This window comes from Opisthocomus hoazin, chromosome 20 (assembly GCF_030867145.1).
Source record: "Opisthocomus hoazin isolate bOpiHoa1 chromosome 20, bOpiHoa1.hap1, whole genome shotgun sequence".
NCBI classification, from domain to species: domain Eukaryota; kingdom Metazoa; phylum Chordata; class Aves; order Opisthocomiformes; family Opisthocomidae; genus Opisthocomus; species Opisthocomus hoazin.
In genome coordinates, this window is record NC_134433.1 from 12,830,317 (window position 1) to 12,855,142 (window position 24,826).

Consider the following 24,826-nt stretch of genomic DNA (forward strand, 5'->3'; position numbering starts at 1 on the left):
ATGGACACGCTGAAAACCACCTACATCGTCCTGGAGCTGATCATCGCTGTGCTGTCCATCGCCGGCAACGTCCTGGTCTGCTGGGCCGTGGCCATCAACAGCACCTTGAAGAACGCGACCAACTATTTCCTGGTGTCGCTGGCAGTGGCCGACATCGCCGTGGGTTTGTTGGCCATCCCTTTCGCTATCACTATCAGCATCGGGTTCCAAGTGGATTTTCACAGCTGCCTCTTCTTCGCCTGCTTCGTGCTGGTGCTGACCCAGAGCTCCATTTTCAGCTTGCTGGCGGTGGCCATCGACCGGTACCTGGCTATTAAGATCCCACTGAGGTAAGAGACTGGAGCGGACGCAGGCAGCCGCGTTCCCCGACAGCCCAGGCTGTGACCTTCCTTGCCTTAGCGTGCGGGAACGTCTCGTGTTGCCGTGAGAGGTTTGCTGCTTGCGGGTGGTGACGAAAACACCAGAGATTTTGCTCTCACTCGCTGCAGGACTGGGATCGGGTTTTCAGTGTCCTGCCTCTGACTTCAAAACCCGCCTGGGAGCTCAGTTTCGGGAGGGTGCTTGGCTTGGGAGGGTCAGTGGCTGCTGGGGGGAGCTCGGCATAGCTAATCTATGTAGGTATTTATACAGCCCCCATTACTGTGGTGTCTCGGTATCTCCCAGGTAATTAAACAAACATAGGAGCAACCACGCTTTCTTCTGCTTTCCAGCCTATCAGCGAAGCGGTTTTGCAGGCTGTTCTGTCTTGTCTCTTCCTGAGCTCAGGTCATGATACTTTCAGAAAGGCTGAAAGTCATCTTAAATAGATGTGAATATGACTCTCTACCTACTTCACCTTTTCAGCTAGGATGAGAGTCAAACTGGGCTGACTTTCAGTGTTGAGAGGGACCTAATGAAAGAACCGAAAGTGCAATTTGTTGCATCTACAAGTGCTGAAACCGTATTTCAGTGCCTTTTCCTTCTGAGTGCTTACCGCGAGCGAGTCTGTAGGTCAGCAAGCGTCAGAAGGTGTCGGCTCTGTGCGTGCACTGTGAGAGGAGCAGAGGGAAGGAGAAAGGATTCATACAGCAGAACTTTCCAGTTCAGCCTTTCATCCAAGCACAGTATCAAAGCCATAAACTGGTTTCCTTCTGATTCGTGGGATGGTGCAGCAGAGTGGGGCAAAGTGTGTTGAAGAGATTTTACAGGCTCTTCAGCACTGAGCTGGTGCAGCAGCTTCCTTCAGCTTAAGAGCACCAGACCCCGGCTCCACGTTACAAATGACCTCAGTCCATTAGTCTCGGTCTCCTCCGCGTCTCTGTTGTCCCTCCCTGAGAATAAGCCATCGACCAAGCCACGCTGGGGAGTCCCGGCTGCTCAGGGGACTGGGCAGAAGCGGAGGCTGTGGGGGAGCAGGGCGGATTTGGAGTAGGGACCTCAGCTGAACTCCCTAAGCTGCAGCTTTCCTACCTTCTGCTCACATCTGGTATCTCCCTTGCACGAGAGATTAATTCATGCTAGAATTACTTTAACCCCCCCCCCTTCACCCCGTTCTGGCACCTTGCACTGCAAAGCTCCCATACGTTGAGCAAACACTAATTAGTCATCAGGCAGATGACAAAAACTGGTAGTGGAAGTGCATGTAAGCTGAGTGGCTGCGTGTGTCATCGGAGCACGGAGCAGGGAAATTCCACAAGCCGTAGAGTAAGCGGGAGCCGAGCCGCAGCCCTCGTCTGCGCAGGAGGGAGCAGGAGCAGAGCGGTCCAGGTTGCTGCTGGCATCTCTGGAACTGGCTGCTCATGGTCCCGGCCACCCGGCTGGGCTTGGGGCGCGCGCTGGCTCCGGGTGATGCTTTGGTGCCTTTTTCATTCGTTCGTCCGGGGCTTGCTCGGGCTGGGGGCTAGCGGCACAGCAGCAGCTGTGGGAGCAGGTCGGGTGTTTTGAAGTTTCAGTTTAATCACCCCACCCGCCACAAGCAAGCTGCTCAAGCATGGGCTGTTAATCATGGCTCTCTTCCTTTGTACCCGAGTGCTTTTCGCAGCGCTTGGCTGAGGACGTTGAATCTTACGAGATCGGTTTCTGCTCGGCTGGAATCTGAGGCAGGAGCAGCTGATCAGAAGGGCTCCAAGGGGATCATGTCAGTGGTTGCAGAAGGGAAATGGTTTTGCCAACTGACAGAATAGCAAGTGTTTCCTCCACTCCTCCTCTCTCTCATTTCTTTTTTTTTTTCCCAGTCCTGGTCTCCAGCAGGTTTCCTTGACTCTCCAGGAGGTTGGTTCATACACCTGTGTGGGATGAAATCCCAGGGCAGTTTTGCCTTGCTGTGGGATCCTTTCCCAACACTGCTTTTTCACCCCGTCTTAGGCTGAGTCTCCGAGTCTTTTATTCCATTTGCACAAAGATCTTTATTCCTAGGGGTGCTCCCTAGCTGGACACACACAGCCCCATCAGCTGTGAATGGAGATGCAGAGTCCCATCCTAGGCTGGTCTGAGGTGTGAAGTCTGGATTAAACTTGGTCTTAGCGCTGAGGCCGATTTCGTTGCTCTGAGAGGTGGCCAGTGAATAAAACCACTTTGAAAGGAGGGGAGGTTGCTCAGTGCTACGAGTGCAGGGTAAGGGACAGAGCATTCCTTCGGCAATGGGAGGTTTCGGGACTGGTACTGAAAGGCTGATTTTATTTGTGCAGCCAAGATCAAAAGAGGACAGAGGAGGTTATAAAACTACGCTGGCGAAACACTTGTCTACTGCACTGGGCTTGTCCAGCCAAGGCTTAATTAGAGATGTCTCCTCAGCATCGTTATTCCTGAGACGCTTCGCAGTGCTGCCAGCGGCGAGGGGCGAGGACCTTGCCCATCCACCCGCTCTAGGCAGACGCGCGCGCCATTGCTGGGAGGAGGTTTGCGCCGCGGAAAGGGAAAGCTGGGCATCCATTTGCAGGAACGCAGACCTTAGGAAAAGTTTTTCTCACTAAAACGCTCATTCTGGAGACGAGCGCAGAGGCTGATAACAGGCCATGAAGTATGAAACACTGAAGGAAATTATTTGTACCCGCCCATACCTCACGATTATAATAAATGGCACAGTTGTCGCAGAGCAAAGCAGTGTCCCTGTCGCATCCAGTCCACCACCAGCTCCCTGTGGAAGCTCTGCAGGGACCCGGAGAGCTGCGTGTGCCGTATTATTTCATGCTATTTCAGGGCTGTTTAAGCACACTAGAGGCTGGGTGGGCCTGCAGGCTGGGGGTGTGCAGGAGCAGTTTGCATTACAGCCAGGCCAATAATGGATTTTTCAGTTCTGTGGCTGAACCAAAAAATCCCGTGGGGAAGAGGAAAATTGTTTCAGTCAAACTGAAAGAGCAATGTCTGGAGATTTCAGTGAAACAAAGTGATCCCGACCAACCTGGCAGATTTTTGTTGGCGTTGCTTAACCCTTCCGATGTTCTGTGCTGCCTTGTGAAATGGAGGCATCCTGCCTGGAGAGGAACTAACAACTTCTCATCCAGACGACTGCAGAACAAAAATCTTGTAACATTTGGAAGTGGTGTTCTGGAACCCTCCCTCTTCTGGCTAAAAATATTTGCTGAATTTGACTTGAAGCCATGAATTCTTTTTGTCCCTTGAAACTCTCCTTTTGTTTGTTTGTTTCTGACACATTTGCTGTTTGTGGAGAAGCCCCCACCCCACGGCCCCGCTCGTGCAGCTGTGGCTCTGAGCCCTGCCCCGGGTCCCGGCTCCCCTGGCCAGCGCACCAGGATGCAGCTTCTTGTCCTCGAGCGCGCTGTGACCCTGCCTGGCTTCCCACACCCCTCCTGCACCCCGGTGCTTCTGAAGGGGCAGCGCTGTCGCCCATCCCTGTGCCCATCCCTGTGCCCCCCAGGCCCACAGCACCGTCCCTGCTCCCATCTGCCAGCCTGACCCCCCCTGCCCAAAATCTCGCTCCCCGACAGCGCTTCCTCCAAGCAGGATGTCACAGCCAGGCAATGGAGCATCTCTCAGCAGCAGTAAATCCGTCTGGCAGAGCCTTTGGCACAAGGGCGGTGCTAGGCTTTCGCTCGCTGGCCGGATTTCACCCCACAGCCCCACAGCTGCGAGCCAAAGAAGATTTGTAGGTGGAATAAAATCTTTCCCTTTTATTTGCATTAACCAAAATCCTTTGGCATGGCTAATAATTGTAGGTATGGATAGAAGTCTGAAACAAATGTGACAGGGAAGGAGCAGGGTATCTGTATTTAACGAGCAAAAGGAGAATGGTTGCTGTACAGCACCACGCTGTGTGTGCCCTGGTCCGGCTGGCAGTCTCCTGCGGGACAGTGAACGTTGTGCTGCTGCTGCCTGCCTGGCAAACACCCCAGCTGAGACCTGCCAAGGGGAAATTCACCCAGCTCCATGGGATCGGAGCTGGTCTGGTGCTTGTTCTCCCTCCCTGGATTTAGTTCTCTCCCGTCTTCAATTCTGCCCCTGGCAGAAGTGCAGGACCGTTGTTCCCGGGCAGCTTTGCCATGAACTAGAACAGGACACCCGTGACCATGCGCTGTCCCTGCCTGCACCTTGCTGAGCCCTCGCTGTAGCCAGAGCACCCACGCTTGGATCCCCATCCGTTCGTGGTGGTGTGCGGATCTGCTGCTGGTGCTGCCCTTCTGGTCTTTGATGTGATGAAGGCAACAGCCCAGCTCCTTTCCTTGTCATGGGGACAAATTCCATTTGGATCGTTGTTGCTCTTTTATGGTCCTTATAGCTCTGCGGTGCCCTTTCGTGAGGTGGGTTGGCTGATGCTTTACGGTTGCCTGCCCTTGCTGTGCTCTGCTGCTGCAGAGGAGTGGGTTCCCTCTGTTCTCCAGGAAAGAATTGTTCTGGATTCCTTTCAGCTCCCAGCTTGTTCCTCAGCAAAGCAAACTGATGGGTATTTATGGCAGGAGGGAGGGCTGGAGCCACTGGGGAGGAGAGAAAATCCTCTTCAGAGCCTTGATGTTCTCCTGCCATTTTCTGTGTGCCATCTAGGCTTCAATGACGCACAGAGTTGCAGCTGAGCTTCCTTCTACTGCTCTTGCTTCATTTCCTTTCTGAAGGGAAATCCTTGCGTTGCCCTTCACCTGAACTCACAGCTGGTCATGTGCGGCTCACGCATGCGATGCCCGACCCTGAGACCCGAGCAGCACGGGAGGCATCATTATTCCGGAGCGGTGGCTGCTCTGTCTCCCCTGTCCACCAGACGCCTGCTCCTGGCCAAGGGTGCCATCAATTAACAAACTTAACACGCAGCAAACCTGGCAAACGTGCCGAGTGCTGCGGGCAGGAGGGCTGGTGTGGTGGCTTGAGCAACCGAGCTGTCGCATCTGTAAGGAAGTTTGTGTCGGCTGAGCTCGACTTGGGCAGAACATAGGGGGGTTTCGTGCTGCAGCCGGGGGCTGGCAGTGCCTGCTCGCCTGGCTGTGGGCCTTGCAGGGCTGCCGCTCGCTCCAGGCATTGGATGCAGTGGACTCTGAACATAGAAGCACAATAAAAAAATGAGGAATAGTTGTGTGTGCCCTCACGGCCATAAACCGGGGCGGGGGGAAATCGCAGCTATTTTTAGTTGTGAGCAGCCTGGTTTCCTTCAAGTTCCTGTCTCAAATTTTTATATTTTTCCCCTATCTCACAGAATCACAGCATGGTAGGGGTTGGAAGGGATGGCTGTGGGTCACCCAGTCCAACCCCCTGCCCAAGCAGGGTCACCCAGAGCAGGCTGCACAGCACCGCGTCCAGGCGAGTCTGGAATATCTCCAGAGAAGGAGACTCCACAGCCTCCCTGGGCAGCCTGTGCCAGGGCTCCATCACCCTCAGAGGGAAGAAGTTCTTCCTCATGTTCAGACGGAACTTCCTCTGCTTCAGTTTGTGCCCGTTGCCCCTTGTCCTGTCACTGGGCACCACTGAACAGAGTCTGGCCCCATCCTCCTGACACCCACCCTTGAGATATTTATAAGCATTGATAAGGTCCCCTCGCAGCCTTCTCTTCTCCAGGCTGAACAAGCCCAGCTCCCTCAGCCTTTCCTCACAGGAGAGATGCTCCAGTCCCCTCACCATCCTTGTAGCCCTCCGTTGGACTCTCTCCAGTAGCTCCTCATCTTTCTTGAACTGGGGAGCCCAGATCTCAGGGGTCACTTCCCTCCCAAAAAGCAAAAACCTATCAGGAAGGGAATTAATTGTCTTTGAGACCCTGAGGCAGCTCCTGCAGAAGCTGGGGGCTAGCAGGGATGTCAGGGAGCGGCAGCTGAAAGCCTCCTGTCCAGGCTCTCAGCTGAGGGCACCGATCTCTGGGCTGAGCCAGGACCCAGAGCTTTGGGTTTGGGAGCTTTTTTCAGTCTTGGTCAACTCAATCTGTTAAAAATTACAGGTTAATTTTTAGATGGAAAAAAAGCAATTTTTGAAATCTAGCAGATTTTTGCTCCAGAAGTAAGACCCTTTGACCTATCCGCGAAAAATATATTAAGACAAAATGATATGACAGCAAACTGTTTTATTTTACGATTAAATGGGCTTGTTCTTAGGATTTATATGAACTTGCTGTTTGTCGTCGCAATGCGCACAGACCTCAAAACTGAGCCTTTTCGGAGTGTTCTGCCCTGGCGCTTGCCTGGGACGGGCAGTCACGGTGTGCTGGGGCTCCTGGGGCTGTGTTACAGATAGCGCTGGTCCGCAGGATGCCAGGAATCGGTGACACCAGCTGTGTCTACAGATGTGTCCATCCTCTGCCCTCCCCATCGGCTCTCATGGCTTTGCGAAGTCCGGCGATGGGCTCAGGGAATTTGTACGTGCCAAAGAGCGGATTATCTCCTAATCCTATGGCTGCCATCGGGCCTGGGCATGGGCCACAAATAACCTGTGCGTACACCAGTGGGTGTGTGTCTGTGCCCCTACGCTCACCCTTTGGTGCCATGTGGGCACTGGCATGGCACTGGGAAAGCCAGCGGTCACTGAGCACCGTGATCGGAGCTGCTGGACCCGCCGGGGATGAGGGACAGAGCACAGTCCCTGCGGCAGCCGGCTGTGCGGATGGACCGGTGCCACGCAGCTGGGGCTCTGCCCGCACCCCTTTGTGGTGTGGAGCATCAGCACCCATCACTCCGCGCCACGGCGCTCACCTCCCTCCCACCCAAACCCCAGTGCCCGGTTCCCGGGAGCGCAGTGCTGTAGGGGTGGCTGTTGGCCACGTCCTCCCCACCCCGTGCTCGGAGCTGCCGGTCTCTTCCATGAGGTTTGCCCGCTGGGCTGCGGTGGAGTAGCTGGCACGCAGGGGCTGGATGTCGTGTCGCCAGCTGGTTCGAACCTGGAGGCGAGGACAGGACGGGCTCCTCGAGCTGCCGGAGCACGCTGGGACGGGGTGCGGGTGGGTGGGTGCTGCCCAGCTGGGTGCTGCCCGCGCGAGATCCACCAGCCCTGGGGAAGGTCGGTCAGGGCTCTGCGGGGAAGGCAGATGAGCAGCGACTTGCTGGGGCTGACGGATGGAGAGGCCAGTGGTTTGGGGCCTTTGGGAAGGGCTTCAGCACCCGTTTCATTACAGAAAGAGTGATGCAGCAGAGATCAGCCATCTTCTCACCCGTATCTGTTATCTGAGGGAGCACGGCACCGGGTGTGTGGGAGGGGTAGCGGTCGCACCGCTGCTCTGCGTGCAGGATCACACCCAAACAGCTCGCGTGAATCATAGTTCCTATCTCACCTCTACCAGCCGCCTTTAACCCAGCCGCCAGCGAGCTGCGCGTCTGAGGTCTGACCGCTCTGGGAGGTTTGGAACGACAAAAATTCTCAGCCCCAGGCACCCTCAGGCAGATAATGGGGGGCTTCTGAGCCCTGGAGGGAGGGTGCTGCTGGAGGAGGGGCTCGGGAGGGCTGCAGGCTGGTGAGGCTGCTCAGTCTTGGGTGGGGAGAACCTGGTTTTTGTGCTGCAGGACTCAGAAACACCTTATGGAGCGTGAAGGGCGGGCAGGTATCGCACACCCCTGCCTGCACATGGGCCTCTTGGGGCGGCTGCTTACGTTTTGGCATTGCCGGAGTGCGAGAGCTGGCGTGCGGCATGCTGAGCTCATTTCCTTCCTGGGCCCCGGGGCTCTGCGCACCTCCGGCAGCATCAGGCGTGTCTGCAGGCACGTGGGGCTGCCCAGCGTGGGCAGGGAGCCCGCAGCCCGCCCCGCGCCCCCCTCATACCGTGTGTCGTAGTTCAGTTTTCAATCACCTTTTCTCACCCCGTCAGAGGCGAGAGCTGGCTGGGGCCAGGTTCTGTGGACAGAAACGAGAGTCGCGAATGCAAATTCCCGCCTGGCTGAAGGCTGCCGTGAAAGCCTGCGGGTGAGAAAAATACTCCCACATCCACATCGCAGGTGCTGTCGGTGCTCAGCAGGCACAGAGCCCTGCAGCCCCCTCCCACCGCTCCCCACCTTGCAGCAGCCTGAGCTGCACTTTCCCTTCTTAATCCTCCAGATGACCCAAACACGTGCCGTTTGCGAGGTGCTTCGGGCCAAAACTGTGCTCTGCTGTGTTTCGCCTTCCCACGTCCCTGGTCCTGCAATCGCGATGCCCTCCGGCCCTTCCCCTGCCCTGAGCCCGCGCTGTGCTGGCAGTGCCAGGGCTGAGGTGCCAGGAGGGGTGTGCGGGGACAAACTGGGGCGAGGCGGGAGCTGGGGACTGTAAGGGGCTGCCTTTGCTCTCCCAGCTGCTCTGCCTCCACCCCGAGGAAGGAGGAGCTCGCGGGAGGGATAAGCACATGGGGATGGATATCTTGCTGAGAGGGCTTTGAACCTGCGGGCGCTCGATAGTCCAAGCCCGCAGGCTGCAGGACCTGGCGTGGCTGTAGCCTGTGTGCGGTGGGCTGGGGCACGCCAGCACAAACGGGCACCCAGGGGTGGGGAACGCTCCCCTCCGTACCCCCTGCTCATCCCAAGAGGCATCGCTACGCCTGTGTGTGAAGCACAAGCGGGTTTTGTCCTGGGAAGAGTAATCTGGAGTCTTCATAACTGGGGAGCCGTTAACTTGGGGCTGCAAGCAGGTTTACTTCTGCCTGGTAGACATTTCCCCGTCCCTGCTTTCCTCTGGGAGCAGAGCTGGCCAGTGTCCACCCAAGGGCTCATCTTCAGCCAGAACCGCTTCATCCCGGTTGCTGTGCTGCTCTTTGTGCCTCTTGCTCTGCCTCATATCTGTCTGCTTCTCCGTGACTCCGCTCCCAGGTGGAATTGTTTCTCAGAGAGCAAACACGCAGTACGATGGGTCTGGGGCCGCCCCAGCCCCTGACAGCCTCCGATCACACACTGGCCTTGTTTTCTCTGATTAGTTCAAAAGCCTCTAGTTTTTATTTCAGCCTACGGCTGAAAATGCCATATCACACCAGCAAAGCAAGTTAAAGCTTTCCAGTCTTTTTTTCCAGTCTAAAGTTTTCCAGCCTGTTAGTGATCCTCCACATCCAAAGCTGAAGCCTTGCAGCCTGCGGCCCTGCTGGTCAGCTGCCTCTGGCAGGAGAGGGAACCTGACGGCACCAGAGGCCAGCAGTTCCTCCTCGCTCCGTGAGGACGGGAGCCAAGGCAAGGCTGGGCTCCCGAGCACCCAGTCTCAGCCCAGCGCAGCACCCACGAGCCGGCCCCCCTCTCGAAGACAAGGCTTCAGCAGCAGCCTGCGGCCGGGCTCCGTGCTGCCAGGGCTGGTCGCACTCACCGGGTGCTACCCGGGGCTGCCTACGCAGCGTGGGGTGCTTGTCGTTGGGTGCGTGCTCCCGGCACTGGGAGCACTGGGAGCGCTCCCTTCTTCCCGTTCAGCTTTTCGTGGCAGGTTGAGGGTGGCCGTGAGCCGCGTTCAGAGCTGGGTGGGTGCACGGGGCCGAGCCGCTGCAGCCGCCCAGGTTTCCCATGAAAGCACCAGGCAGTGGGAGCGGTGCTCCAGGCAGTCGGAAACGGAGGGGCTGAGCGATGCCTCCTGCCCCGCCAAGTAACCCCTGGGTGCTCACCTGAGACGTGGGTGCTGGGTGTCTGCAGGAACCCCTCCAGTGGAAGGCTGGGAGAGCGAGCGGGGGATGCTGCTGCGGTCCCCTGTGCACAGCGGGGAGAGATGCGGGAGGAAGTGATTTGTCTACAACTGGACAGGGACAGGCGCAGAGGTCCTGCTCCCTCGGCTGATACCGCAACCGCTAATCAGATTTCTCCTTCTCACTGCCAACTCCTTGGTTAAAGAGCACAGTTCCTTTTTTCCTTTTTTCCTTTTTTCCTTTTTTCCTTTTTTCCTTTTTTCCTTTTTTCCTTTTTTCCTTTTTTCCTTTTTTCCTTTTTTCCTCTTTCATTCTTTCGTTCTTTTTTTCTTTTTTTCTTTTTTTCTTTCCCCCTCTAAGGTGCAATTTATGATTCATTTAAAATGTCCTGCCAGGATATTTCAGCTGGGATGTGATCTCCATTCCATGACTGTGCATGGAGCAAACACAACGGCAGCAATGGTGCTGGTTTCATGCTGTTATAACTCCAAAAAAAAAGAAAAAAAGAGCAAGATGCGAAGTACAGCTGCAAGCAGATGACAAGGATACAGTGCTTGGCAGCCAGACTGTTCCCTCCCCTTGTGAATGGAGGGGTCTGTGTATTTTCCTTCACGCTTAAAATAGAAACATATAAATTATCACTGCTTGTTTGTATCGGAGCACCTGCGGCGTCCGAGCTCTGCAAACTCTCATCTGCTCACCTCCCTGCATCCGCCCGCCTGGGCACGGGGCGAAACGGGGAGGGAAGCAGGGAGGGCGGTGGGGAGCACCAGTCCCCAGGGCTCCCTCCACAGTCTGGGAGCTGGGAGGCACTGGGAGCGCAGGGAGGACCCGAGCGGGCTGCAGCATCCCTTGCGCAGCCGTCCCGCCTGCGTCGCCCCACTGATCCCACCGCGTGTGACCCCCGCGCATGATCCCTGTGAGTTTGGGGTTCAAACACTGAAACTGCTCATCCAGGCTGATCCTGCGCAGGGGCTTGGCAGGGGGAGAACTGGGCCAAACCCCTCGAGCAGCGCAGCACCCCGGGCCGGGGTGCAGGGACGGCGGGGTGGCTGCTGCTGACCCACAGCTCTGCCGCGGGCTCGCCCCTGCCCGGGACCGTGTGGAGCGAGGCCGACCGCGCTGCGAAGCAGGGTTAGAGCTACGCCGTGCCTGAGCCAGCACGCTCCCCTGCACTCATCTGCACCGAGGGTGCCAGAACAAGGGTTGGGACCCTCCTGGCGCTTCCCAGTTAAGGCCGCAGAGAAAATCCTTGTTCAGACTAAGCAAGCCTGGGATGCTCCATCACAAGAGAAAATTTTCCTGATGGGAAAGTTAATGCTGTGACCTCAGCATTGCGTTGCACACAGAAGAGAATCGTTTACGCACCCGGTGTCCGTGTGCAGCTTTCGCAGGCACAGCCTGGCAGCTCTGCAGCTTTTTGAGGGCTGCTGGCGAGATGAAGCCTGACCGAGGGGGTTGGATTTCTCCTACCATCTTTTTGTTTCCAGAAGGTGCATCTCAGCCAGGCTCAGGGGTTTTACTCAGCACCCAACGAGGAGGGGGGACAGCAAAAATGCCTGGGCAGGGGAATGTCTGACCGCAGAGGTCTGAAGAGCCAGGACCCACAGTGTGTTTGCCAGGTACCAGCTGCAGGTCTGCGGGCCACAGCAGAGACGATGGGGCTCATTTTTGTGTCTCCAGCAGTGGCCCAGTAGCAGGAGGGTAGGGAAGGACTTTGGGAACGGGGCTGCCATGGTGAACAAATGTAAGGGGATCGTGCCACTCTGCAGGTGATGGTCAAACGGGTCACCTCCTGCCTGCCTGCCCCCAGGCAGGGCAAGGGCTGCGTGGTCGACCCTGCGCCATGGCGCCGATGAGCACATGGTGGCAAATGCTGACGCAGCTCCTCAGCTTGCAGCCTTCCCGCCCTCTGCGCTAACGGGCAGCTTGGGTGCCGTGGTGGCTGCCATGATGCTCTTCCAGAAAAGCTGCAGACCTCGCTGAGCCGTGCCCAAAGTCGAGGGCCCACAGGTGACAGTGATGTCTTCTGGGTGAAGGACACGTCTGCAGTCCCTGGGCCAGCTCAGGAGACATCTCCAGCCTTAGCAGCAGAGCTGTGTTGCGTCCCACCTCTGCCGCTGGCCCGGTTTGGTGACAGCACAGCAGGTACAGACCCAGCAGCCTGGCACCTCCGTACCGTAACACCAGAGGGTCAGAGCCCTGCAGTAAAAGCGGCTGAATTGCCCTTCAAGTATTTGCCCCGCTGCGACCCGGGCTGTGTGACCGTGGCGCTGCACTGGTGGCAACCGTGTAGTTCTGTACGTCAGAAGAATAGGAACCTGAATCGGCTGACGATGGCGGTGCAGTGGGGATGGCACTGGGGCTTCTGCAGCATGTCCACTGGGTGGGAGCTGAGATAATTAGCTGCTGGATGATGATTATGCCTGTAAAGAGATTTTTCCCTGGTGGTGTAAAAGGAACTAATGCCTTGCCACGTTATTTAATCTCAATAAATCATTTTAAAATATTCAGCTTTTATTTACATTAAAGCACCATCTGATGCCTCTGGGAAGAAATCTAGAGGAGATTCAATATTTGTTATACATTAATTGAGCAGACTTAGGTGAGTAGATTTACTTTAATAGCTTTTTGCCTAACAATATTAAGCCTAAAAGAAAATGAAGGCATTTTCTGGAGCATTCAGAGCTGTGGAAATCTGTTGGTTCCTCACTGTCTGATCATGTTCTGTAGAGCTTAGGAAAAAATTTGGGTCTCCGTCGTCTCACGGCCCGTGCCTACTTTTCTTAATGGTGGTTTGGGGGAGGGGGGGCAGCTGTGTGCGATGGCTCACTAACGAGTGGCTTCATGCCTTGAGCTGGTGACAGCCATGCACTTCTTCATTTTTAAGAATGTGCTTAACTTCTGTTAAGACAGTGTCCTACCAAATAGGTGTATTAAGGTAATAACAAGGTAGTTAGTGAACAATTTCAGAGCCTCGAGCTATCCCCAATTTCACCTTGGCCTCTGCTGGCTGGAGCTCAGCGACCAGGCGTTGGCACAGACCCATCTCTGCAGTCACGGCAGCGACCACCGTCGTCACCCGGGATCAACCCACTGCACAGAGAGATGTTGGCAGGAATTTGCAATGCAGCCCCACGAAAACAAAGAACTAATCTAAGGAGTGCGTTGTTCACTGTGAATAACTGTCTGCAGCTGAATGACTGCCACCTCCTCCCCGCTGCCCAGCTCGGGCTCTTGCGGAGCTGGACCGCAGCGCGTTTTCCCATCTCCTCCTTCTCGCAGAAGGGGCCCCTGCTTAGACATGGTGCTGGCTGCAGCTCTGCTGCGTGTGCTGGGGGAGAGCGAGCAACACTAGAATAAACATGCCACCATTTACAGCCACTGGAAAATTAAGTGGCTCCTTAGCTGGTTTTGTAAACCTTCAAGCCGTGCAGCAGAGTTGAGGCGAAGAGCAGGCGGACGAAGCCTTATTTGGGGCCGTGTGTTTTCAGCGGGAGGCAGCACCGAATGTCACCAGCCCGGAGCGGCGCGGCGGCCCCCGGTTGTGTTCCTGTGCACAGCCCGCTTCAGCAGCACAGAATGCTCAGCATCTTCAGTGGCTCTGTCTGAACCTTGGTCCCTTTTGCACCTTCTCGCTACAACAGTTTTGGGGATGTGACATGAGCAAGGGAGCAGAGACACGACTGAAGAGATCAATTGAGCGTGAATAGCAGAAGCCAAGGAGCTGTGGTTTTCGCTTCCCACGTGCAGAGCTGTAGGTCAGCGGCAGCTCCCGGTGCTCCCACAGCACTGACTGAGCTTGGCCAATGTTGTAGCTCGAGACTCAGACTTTGCCAAGAGATCGGATTTCTGGGAACTTGCTCTGAATCAAATCTTAACGTTTTCAGGTCCCACAACCCCAGGCCAGCTCCTGAAAACTTAACACGGGGTTTTGAAAGCAATGGGCTTGGCCTCACTGATGCCCTGTCTGATAATTTCTCATCTTCTGAAGCAGCGGGACTTGGTAATCATGAGAGAAAAGCGCAGCAGAAACCCCTCGGTGGCCGGACCTGCCCTTAGACACCTATCCCATGGAGTCTGCTCACAGTTCAGCAGCACCTAAACGTGGCTGCTGCTCCCGCACCCTCCCGGGCAGCCCCGGCCGTGCCTGAAGTGAGCCCGGCTCACTGCAGCCTCGCAGAGGGAGACGAGGGCTCCCCCCAGCCCATCTTTGCCGCCCAGTTCATGCTGGCAGGCCCCCACTTACCCTCCTGTCTTCGTAGCTTGCAGGAGGAGAGGGACACAGGGCTCGCACGGAGGCGACCGCAGTGTGATTCACAGGCACAGCTGCGGTTCTGTGGGAATAAAACCCTCCCCTGCCTCACGGGCCGGAAGAAAATCAGAACAAACGTTCTTAGGAAAGGAGGAGCAGGGTAGCCAAGCCAGAATAAACAAGTGCTGAGAGAAGGGTGTGGGAAGGGGGGGAACATGTATCAGCCAGCAGACGCTAACTGGCCGTGGAGAGGACAGTAATGGGTTTCTCATGTTGTCTTTCTGGCAGTCGCTGAGCACTTCGTATCTCCAAAGAGCGATCCGAGTGATGCTTTGATGTTGGCACCTGTTCTGGTTGCACCCAAACCAGCTTGACTTCTGCTGCTTTAGATTCCAGCTCTGCCTGCGTTGCTGAGCATCTGGGGGCTGGAGGGGCACCTTTGTTCTCGTGGCCATGAAGGCACCCAGCCCCTGGGGTTAGGAAAGGTGTGCTGCGTCCCTCAGCACTGCATCAGCTTGTCCCTGGGCCACCGCAGAGCTTCTTTGTAACACACATGGGAGCAGCGGGTGCCCAAGGAAGGCATTTATTTAAAAATCTGGATCTTTACAACCAGTTATGGTGGGTCAGCAGAGCACAAGCAACGTTTGAGAGCAGCAGCTGCACACGACTGTATGGCTTAACCCCACTGATGGCTTCAGCAGCTGCAGGTCGGAGTCCATGTGTGGCTTCAGGACGTCTCGGTGGTGTGTGTCCTACAGAACCGGCAGGTGACATGCACGAGCAGTGGAGGCACAGCCCTGGGAGCTAAGTGAAGCTGCCTGCACCAGCACTGCTAATGGAGGACACACAAAGCAGGGACATCAACTATGGGGAGAAGAGCCCAGCGACCCTGGCTCCCAGCTCTGCACCTGGGTGCGAGACTCAACCCCCAACTCGTGACTCTCCTGAGCAATCTGTCATTAGCAGTTGCTTTCAGATGCTGGCTCAGAAAGGTCTTTCAGGGTGTTTGTTACCCAGCCACAACAAGTTCGCGTGGGCTGCAGTCTGGCAAGTGTAAACCAGCAATTGCACTGTTTGGGAAACTGGCAGGATCCCTGGTTTCCACACACGTGTACTTCCCACCTTAGCGTACGAGGTAGCATGGGACAGGACTATGGGACTTCTGCGATCTCCAGTGAAAGTCAGCATTGCTGCAGGCATCAGAGCAGCCCAAGCTGAAGCAAGCTGTCTGCGGTATGAAGGCTGTACGTGTGTGGTGCTGCTGGTTAAGTCTTTAGCTACCCATTACAGTCTAGAATTGAGAGCCAGCATTGTCTCAGCTGTAATAAGTCAGCCCAGAAGTTCATGTAGCCCAGCAACGTGCCCTGGCGTGCCCAGTAATGGATGCTTAAAGCGAGAGAATAAGTTGGTGGTTACAGAGTGAGCCTTCCCTCTGTGCTTGCCCTCCTCGTAGTTAGTGGTTTAGGCTCACGGGATGATAAAGCCTTTTTTAAGACTCCAAGTCCTTACCTCCTGCTGAAGGATGTTTGTGGGCAGGGGCAGTGCTTAGCACCTCTCAGGAATAGTAAGTGAATCACATCCCCAAATCACTTAGCATAGGTGTAGAGCACAGGTGAGACGTTTTTTACCCCTTCAGTGATCACAGAGGTGAGGTTCTCGTGTGGGTGTAGGTGGGGCTGTTGTGGCATTAGCCAAAACGCCGATGACTTTAACTGCAGGGGACTCACAAGCGCTCATTTATAGAATGGCTCTATCTTGGTTTTGTTCTTGATGCTGTAGGTATAACAGTCTGGTGACTGGCAAGCGGGCAAGAGGACTCATCGCTGTGCTGTGGCTCCTGTCCTTTGGAATTGGACTGACTCCGCTTATGGGCTGGAATAAAGCCATGAGTGGTTGTCCCAACGCCACCAACGAGACAGGGGCTGACACCGGGACAGAGCACCATGGCTGCTTCATCTCATGCCTCTTTGAGAATGTGGTAACGATGAGCTACATGGTGTACTTCAACTTCTTTGGCTGCGTGCTGCTGCCGCTCGTTATCATGCTGGGAATCTACATTAAGATATTCATGGTCGCCTGCAAACAGTTGCATCAGATCGAACTGATGGGCAACTCCAGGACCACGCTGCAGAAGGAGGTCCACGCAGCCAAGTCTCTGGCCATCATTGTAGGACTTTTTGCCTTCTGTTGGCTGCCCCTGCATATCTTGAACTGCATCACTCTCTTCCATGAGGACTTCTCCAAATCCAAGCCTGAGTGGGTGATGTATATGGCCATCATCCTCTCCCATGCCAACTCTGTCATCAATCCCATCATCTATGCCTACAGGATCAGGGACTTCCGCTACACCTTCCGCAAGATCATTTCCAAGATCCTCTGTAAGACGGACAGCTTCCCCAAGTGCACCACTGACAACAACCAGCACCTGACTGTCACCAACATTAACTGCCCAGTAGCCTCTGTGACCGTATGACCTTGCACATCCTGCTCCCAGGGTCTTGCGGTCCCTGACACTACCCTTCCCCGTGCCTCCGTGAACAGTTGCAGCTAACTCCTAGAGGAGTGCTCCGAGATGACCACTATGCAGTTATGCAGCTGTATTTGTTTTATTTTTGTAATTAACATCGTGCCCCCCAGACGAATGACCTGACCGGGGAGACTGAGTGCAGCTCACCCTCGACTGTAAACCCAGGTTGCATTGTGCTGGTGATCGTATTGTATTTCCTTTCCAGGTCTGACATTGACTGTGGAAGACCCACCTGCTGGGGGTGTTTCCCCAATTGTGCTGCTCATGTCAAGTCCTAGGATCTTTATTTTAATTATTATTATATTTTTTAAATCTTGTGATTCATTTAGGAGTAATAATTTTGTTGTTTGGTTTTGGGTTGTTCTTTAAGTCCATACTTGACAGCACTTTGGTAATACCCTAATTATTCCATCAATTGTTTGATGCAGCTAGTATTCTCCGATGGGAAAAGGTCTTACTTAGCCCAGTTGCTGGTGTGAAACTGAATCTGCGTTCCAGGCTCTGAGGGATGTAACCGTGTTCATGGGAAAACAAGATCAGAACTGGCCAACTATTTTTGGCCCCAGTATGGAAGCTCTACTTACTGAAAGAGGAAAAAAAAAATGCAGAAAAGAGTTGACTGAAGTTTTGGAACAGCAGTCTCATTACCTTTGAATCACTTTGGTCTACAGGATTGTGTAGACCAATGCTTCAGGTTTGATTTCAAATCTGCTTCCAGCTATCAAACGGCGAAAGGCAGAAGTGCCCTAGTAGCCCGAGTCAGTGTCACCAAGGTAGTGCAGACGCTCCCTCGCTGACGTGATCTCCACAGTCAGGGTTTTGCTACCAAGTCAAGACTTGACAGCTTTGCAGTGCTTCCAGAAGTGCAGCTTTTAGCTGTGGCAGCTGGATGCTGCAGGTCTCCTGATTCCTAAAACTCGGTCTTGCTGGGCTTCCTCTGTAGCCCAGTAACCCCCAGAAGCTGTGAGTGCTTTTTTTCCTAATGGTGATTTTTTTTAAATTATTTTTTAATCCTGACCTGCATCAGTAGCAAAAGAGACTGGGAGGGAGCTAATTTGCTTGGGGCACCAGAATGCCTTGACTTGCGACCTGATTTTGGCCAAGCTCTTTGGGGTGAGGCTCGCGCTGCAGACTGGCTGGCCTGGCCTCTGCAGGTAGCCTCGGCGTCCTGGCCCTTCGTAAGGACAAAGCCCTCGCAGCAGCGGAGCAGTCTTAATTTGCACTGCAAGTCAATACCTCTCAGCAACCACAGCTTGGTAATTACTGTGCCTCATTTCATACTAAGTGTGACATGCAAAACTAGACAAAAGTAGGAAGAACGGTGCATTAATTTCTGAAGTGCGAGCTCCACTACTCCAGACTGCGTGCCAGCACGTGCACTGCTGTGAAGGACCTAGTGTTTCTAGCATGGCTTTTGTCTTGCAGGGCAGTTTCATTCCACAATGGAGAGGAACAGGGAGGGGAGGCAGAAAAACACCAAACAGCCTCCCTCCTCCATGCCCAAAAGGCGATTGAGGTGCAGAGACAGCTGTTCTTGGCTAGTTCAGACCTGCCATCACGTTGTGGCCCTTTTACAAACAGGACTCTTGCCTGAAGGTCCCTGCGAGGTGGAGTGGTACCAGCTCTCTGCAAAGCACTCCATGCCAGCAGCATCACCATGCAACCCGTGAGGAGCTGGAGTGCAAGGAGGTGCATTAAACGTGGCTCTCGGCTCTCAGTGGTAACTCCTGCGGGGAGGCAGAGACGGGGAGCAGGCCTTTCAGAGCCCCATGGCAGGGAAGGAAGTTTAAACAGCCATCGCCTGAGGAACAGGTCCAGTGGGCAGACTGTGACGCCTGGAGCAGTTTGTCCCTGATAAATTGTACTTGAATCATACAGAAATCAGCCTTCTATTTTTCTTAACTGCGTTGCACTAAAAGGGAGGTAATAGAAGACCCCCCCAAGAGTTTCATTTCTGTGGTGTCTATAGTGATAAATACGGTGTAAAACCAGCTGAAAAACTGATCTGAAGCAATCCTGTTCCTGCAGCATCTGCTGTGCCAGCTGGCGTGACCTGCAGGCAGCAGCTGCGGGTACCATGCAGCCAGAGGACGGTTCCTGAGGCGAGATGGATTTCGCTGCCCTGTGTGCAGCAGCTCAGCCATAAGAGCCGGCCCCAAACCTTGGTGAATCACCAGCAGCACTGAACGCGTTTGGACATGTTTATGCAACATCCAAATTTAGCTACAGCTCGGTATCTCCGATACTGGCATTTCCAAGATGAATCTGAAGAGTTAAAGCTACTGTCCCACATGTTCCTGCTTTAACATGCAGCTAACACCTGTAGCCACCTCCCGCCATTTGGGCAGGGTTTGACTCTCTCCTCCTCTCATTCCTTCCCTTCTGTATGATCGTTGGTTGTGTTCCTTCTGTCAACCACGGCTGGAAACAAGCAGGGTTTCACCTGCAGGTCTGGCAGTGTTGCAGAGCGGGTGTGAGCCACATTTATCCTCACAACAAAGAAGGCAATCTCTCCCCTCTCACTGGCTGAAAATGAACCAAGCTCTAGACTGAAACGCGCAGCGCTGCGATACAGAGAGAGGGTCCCAGAACACTTGCTCCTATGTGGCAGCTTGCGCCACAGCTCGGCATCCACTGCCGCTACCTTTCACACGCCTCTTACGAGCCAGAATTCCTGCAGACAGATGTGGTGTTTCCCGAGTATGACTGTGCCATCGGGTTGTTAGCCATTATTAACTACGGCCCCGGTCACTGTGGCCTTTAGGCACATTAAATGCCTTCGTGGATCTGAGCCAAAGTCATTTTAAGGCAAAATAAAAATAGGACACCTCCCTCACCCCCCCAAAAAAAGCTCTGAAGGTTTCTATAAAAATGTGAAGTGAAAATGGCAGAGGAACTTTCTATAGCGAGTGCAGCTGTAGCTATTCAGCTGTCACTCATTACTGCTCTGCTGTACGTAGGATGGATGTGTTTTCCTCATGTTGCTCAGATTTTGTATTTGCAGTAACAGTTATTTACATACAGAATGCTTAACTTAACACCCACACAACCTGGCTCAGCCTGTGCCTCATTATTTCTTGTGGTGCTGCGTTCACATGGTCTATCATAGGAGGCTACGCTGTACTCGAGGAGGAGCCCAATCCCAGAGCACGGGCAGGGAGCGTCAGAGCTGGAGGGAGCTGGTTCCCAGCTCACCAGCTGGTGCGTGGAATGGGGGAGCAGCAGTCTCCCTGCCCCCATGTCTGATGTGGACAGCCAGCATGAGGTGGACAGCTTCTCTGCAATGGGTCAGTTTAAAAGCACAGCAAGCAGAGTGATGCTTCCAAAGAGGGGAAGCACAGACCTGTTCAGTCTCGAGGTGCTGAGGGGTCCCTGCCCTCATCCCTGGTATGGCTTTACCAATGATGAATCTGAAATTGCTCTGAGCAGCCAGCTGCAAAGAGTCACTACAGCGTCCCTCTGTCAGAGGCCAACTCCACAAAGGCACGCCGGCACACTGGAAGGGCGGTGGGGTTAGTTAAAGCACGAGCAGAGTTAAGAAGGTTTAACGCATCACTAAGAGAGCTGCTGGACTGTTTGTATGCCCACATCACAAACACGCAATATCACAGATTAGTTCAAACATCTTCAGAAATCCCAAGAATAGCCTAAATAAATGAAACTGAAGTCAACACAGGTTTCTTAACATTTATTAATTAATCAATCTGTCAGTGCAAGGCTGCTAATTCATGTCATGCTTGGCTGCAGCACAGGAAGAAACCTACCAGCCACGATGAACATTTGACAGCCAGCTACAGACAGCCAGCTACAAAAAATGCCGGCTACACAGCCGGGAGGGTACACAGAAAGCACACCTGCATGTGATCCAGGTCCTTCATCCTTCATCCTCTTCCTCAGCCAGTAAGATGCTTGTGAGCTGCTCCTCAGAGACAGTCAGTTCCTGGCAGGCTCCCACAGCCTGACTGAGGTAGACAGCGAGTATATGTTTGCACTGCAAACAATAGCACAGCCAAGTTGACAGCAGGAGCAATGCAGGAATGTCACCCTCTATCTGGAAGCCACAAAAATCAGTCCTGGCCAGAACAGGTCTAATGAAGTGCTCACCCCTCCCAGGAACATGGTTGCCTCTTAGCATGCCAAGCCCTGGCACAGACTGGTGCTCCAGTTGCCCCTGGTCAGTTCTGCCACCAGGATAACGTAACACAGGGATCTGACACAGAGCAAAGTGTTCCTGGCTCCTGATGCCCTCCCCACAATAGCAGACCAGCTGGTTACCCCGAGCCCTGCCTCACTGGCACCAGTGAACCACACCACTTCATCAGCCAGAGTCTATGTGGCAATCCCATTAGCAGCAACAGCTCTTGTTCCAAGAGACCAGGGATTATTCGTCTCTTGAAAGTCAGAACAGTAAAGAGAAATTAAGAACAAAAGCCCTCCCTAGCCCTCGAAAGGCCTAGCTCCACCCAAATACTGCGACTCCCAAAGGCCGGATTATGCAGTGGGTCAGACACAGACTCCGTGGCCAACTCAACGCTCATGTGTTTGCTCCCTTGGAAGCTTCAGGCTGCTCAGGTTCAACGAGCAGAGCACAGCTTTCTCATCCGCTCCCTGTCCTGGCCCCAAGTTATGGCAGACCACTTACCAGAAGACTCTCGCTCTTCTGCAACACAGTAAAACCAAAAGCAGGACACGTGCAGAAGTGGCAGGAACTGTAGCAGGTGTAGAGTTTGCCTGAGCTCCCAAGGACCTGAAACAAAAGCAGTCAGAGAAAGCAGAAGTCAGAGACAGCATCCACTTTTAATTTCTCTCTTAGCCTGTATCTGGCCTGATGTCCTCTCTACAATGACTCACAGCATGCACCTGGCAACCAGGTGCCACGATACAAGTGTCCCCAAACACTTCAGCGACCCATCTAAGCTTGAAACTCCTCAGCTTTCTGACATTCTCCACACGCTTCTCGCCCTACGTGTGCAGAAGTGCTCCTGTACGTGCTCCCGTGCTTGCAGCAGACCTCAGCTCCTGTGACTTGTCTGCTGCTAAGCGATCAGGAGAAGGGCAGTAGCACCGAGCTCCCTCCCTGAGCTCCCACAGCCGGCAGCACAGCGAGCTGCCAGCCCCCCCAGTGAGCTCCCTCCCCCAGTGCTGGCAGACACAGGGTAGCTGGAGATGATGAAGACTCTCTTGTCACAGCAAGCCCATTTGTGAATCCAGAGCCACCTCGGGCCTGGGGATGGAAGGAGAGCAGCAATGAGCACTCGTGGTGAGGCTTTTTCTAACCAGCTCCAGTGGCTGAAGGCTGCAGAGGCTCTTGCTGTTCTGTTCCCAAAACCAGCTGCAGCTATTGGAATCCAGTTTTGCCTGAATAAACAAAGTTGAAGTCTCCAGAGAAGAAGCCTCCCTGCTCCGCCTCTGGTTTGGGAACAGCACTGCCTCCTTTTCCCACATGCTCTTCCTCTGCAAGGCTGGTACCGAGGCGTCTTCCCTCTGCACCCTGGGCACAGGAGGCAGGCAGCCCGGTGAGGGAAGCATTTGCTTCCAGCATGGAGAAGCTGACGGGCAATCTGTGAGCTGCTGGAGCCGACTGCATGGTATAGGAAAGACAATCTATGGATTATTTCTCTTCTGATTTCTTCAAGACTGGACAATATCTTTACAAAAACTACTTTAAGCAGCCAACTGCTCTGCCCTGTCATATTGCAAGGGAAGGGTCTGCAGGAGCAGAACACACTCGCAGACTTTAAGCAGAAACCTGCGCTCAATAGCCTGGACTTCACTAATGCTCTGAGGCCTAAACTGAGTGCACCCCGTGGCCAAAACACAATTACCAGAGAGTATTTGCCATGATGTGTCTCATATCTGCCACAGCGAGAGCAATTGCTTTGTGTCAGCTCTCTGGCCTCAGCGGCTGGCACTGACTCTTCCTGGATATTCCAGAGAACGGTGGGGATTTGCATGGGCGTAATCACCAGCAGTGACCTCCCCTGCACACAAGCCCCCGGGCTCTGACGCCACACCACACTCCTCTCCCATAGCAGGCTTTAGAATCTGTTTGGGTTTGCGGCACGCCTAAATCCAAAGATAAACACAAAAAACGTAAAAAGCCAGTGGAGCTCTGCAGAGTGCTGCTCCCCTGGCACTCCTCAGCCCTTCCAGAGGAAATTGTCGCTCCCAGCCCAGAGCTGCACTTGCAAGGGGAGCCCTCCCCTGTCCCCTGCGCTCTCTCTGCACCCCTCGCCCCACAGGTAACGCCCACAAGTTTAAGCTCTCACACAGAAGCACCTATGCCTCATAATCCCCCTTGGTCCCAGCACATTCAGGACACAAGACTCACGTTCCTATTTCAGGGTAAACCATTCTTTTTTCAGTCTGGCCTTTACCCTGAGCCCTCCTTATACTCCAGGCTGAGTTTGTTTCACTTGTGATAAGTTTGTTTTTCTCTAGTCCCTTTGATTGTTTTTTCCAAGATGAAGTATTCCGATGGTGCCTTTCCTTCAGAAGTGTTTTCCTTTGAGGAAGGGGGGAAGTCACAGACACTGCCAGATTTGGGCTGAGTGTAGTGTTCCTCTGTCCTGACCTAGATGGCAAGAATGCAGCTTCTGCCTAATAAGGCAGAATTTAAAATCCAAAAACCCAGAGAAAAAGGTGCCTCTGTTTCTGACCAGCTGCAGCCAAGCCAGGCACTGGGGTGTTCTCTTGGCCCTGAGATGCTATGAGATTTGCTTCTGCTGCCTTCATCTCCAGGCACTTGCTGGCTCCACAGAGAGGAAAAATCACCTTGGTGGTGGGGTCCCTGCCAGCGTGTGGGGACACAGGAGGGTCAGCTGTGGCACCACGGCAGCTACTGCTGCCACCAGCATACAGCTAGGCAGCACCACAGTCTGTGCCAGGACCTGATGCTCAAGTCCGTCACGGCCGGGCAGGCTGCCATACAGTTCTAGGAAATTAATTAAAAAAGACATAAAAAAGAAGAACCCAATAGAAGTGCGGGATGTGAGCAATGCAAGTGACAGTTGGCAGCAGGGCTAAAGCAATGCCTCTCCCCCTGCTAACTGGCTCCACTCCCACAGCTCACAACATTTCTGCAACGCAGGTGTGGCAAATAGGTGCCCCAGCTGCTGCCTGCTCACCACTTCACACTTCTACGGAATCCAGCACAGCTCCACCACCAGCCAGCACTCACCATCTCTGCACCAGATAAGTCTTATTTAGCCCTAACCTGGAGTTACAAGGGTTGGCTTTAGTCTGCAGCACAGGCAGACATTATACAAGCTCTTCTGGGACAATTTAACAACTCTGAGGTAACATCAGCCCTTGAATACCCCATTGGCGCTACTCCTCTATTAAGTAGCAATGGCATTAATGCCCAGCCATTAAATGAACTATCATAGCTTTCACTTGACCAAGGGCTCTTTCTTCTCCCACCTCATTTCCTGAGGGCAAGAGCTGTCTGCACTACAGGCTGCAGTCCTAGGGCCTGTCTGAGCAGAGCCATTTTCCCCTGAAGCAGTACCTAAGATGTACTGGGTGATATGGACTGCAAACAGCATTTCAGCCTGTGAAGCATCAACATCTCAGATTTGGCTATGACGATCCAAGGAGTTTCACAATAGGACCAGCCTCATAGCCTCCATGGGAACAGTTCTCCAGTCCAGCTGTGTCAAAGCACCACCTCACGTTCCAGTTCAACCACATCTGCAAGCAAACGGCAGAGCTGACTATCTGAGGAATAAGAGAAAGCGATGACCGCGCACGTGTCCAGGCAGCCATGGATGGCCCCCTCTCCCCACGGCACTGGGCATGCTTCTCTGCTGAGGGAGAAGGGCACACAGCTGGGATACGTGTCTACACCACACAGACACGTGAATGAAGAGCCAGTGATGCTACCCAGCTACTCTGACGTGCAGTATCCCACTCAGTGTTTTGGGTTCTACTGCCCCAGATTGTATTCCTGTGACTGCTCCAGCCAGCGGTCTCAGAGGAGGCTCTGCTCTTTGTTTCTGCACCTCAGACAGCTGTGCTGAGGAAGAATTTCGCAATGGGATGAGCCTCACACCCCCAGAGAAAATACCTCTTCAGCTTCCTC

General features: G+C 54.1%; 2 protein-coding genes across 4 annotated transcripts in view; one reads left to right on the forward strand and one right to left on the reverse strand.

Moving 5' to 3' along the window:
• ADORA2B (adenosine A2b receptor) lies at positions 1–20,422 on the forward strand. Its single transcript, XM_009945775.2, has 2 exons — positions 1–329; positions 15,996–20,422. Exons 1-2 carry the CDS (start codon positions 1–3, stop codon positions 16,687–16,689), a joined length of 1,023 nt encoding a protein of 340 aa, XP_009944077.1. The 3' UTR covers positions 16,690–20,422.
• ZSWIM7 (zinc finger SWIM-type containing 7) overlaps positions 20,417–24,826 on the reverse strand; it is a 13,436-nt gene continuing 9,026 nt past the window's right edge. For all 3 annotated transcript variants that reach the window (XM_075439934.1, XM_075439933.1, XM_075439935.1), the window contains 2 exons: positions 21,386–21,490; positions 20,417–20,794 (listed from right to left, as the gene is read on the reverse strand). In XM_075439934.1, the coding sequence (XP_075296049.1) occupies positions 20,618–20,794; positions 21,386–21,490 (282 nt within the window). In that variant the 3' untranslated portion in view covers positions 20,417–20,617. The remainder of the gene's footprint in view (positions 20,795–21,385; positions 21,491–24,826) is intronic.

Bases quoted from the DNA above. Each gene is read 5' to 3' on its own strand.
- ADORA2B (XM_009945775.2), top strand. From the start codon at position 1: ATGGACACGCTGAAAACCACCTACATCGTCCTGGAGCTGATCATCGCT. The intron at 330-15,995 runs GTAAGAGACTGG...TTGATGCTGTAG, and splicing joins GCTATTAAGATCCCACTGAG to GTATAACAGTCTGGTGACTG.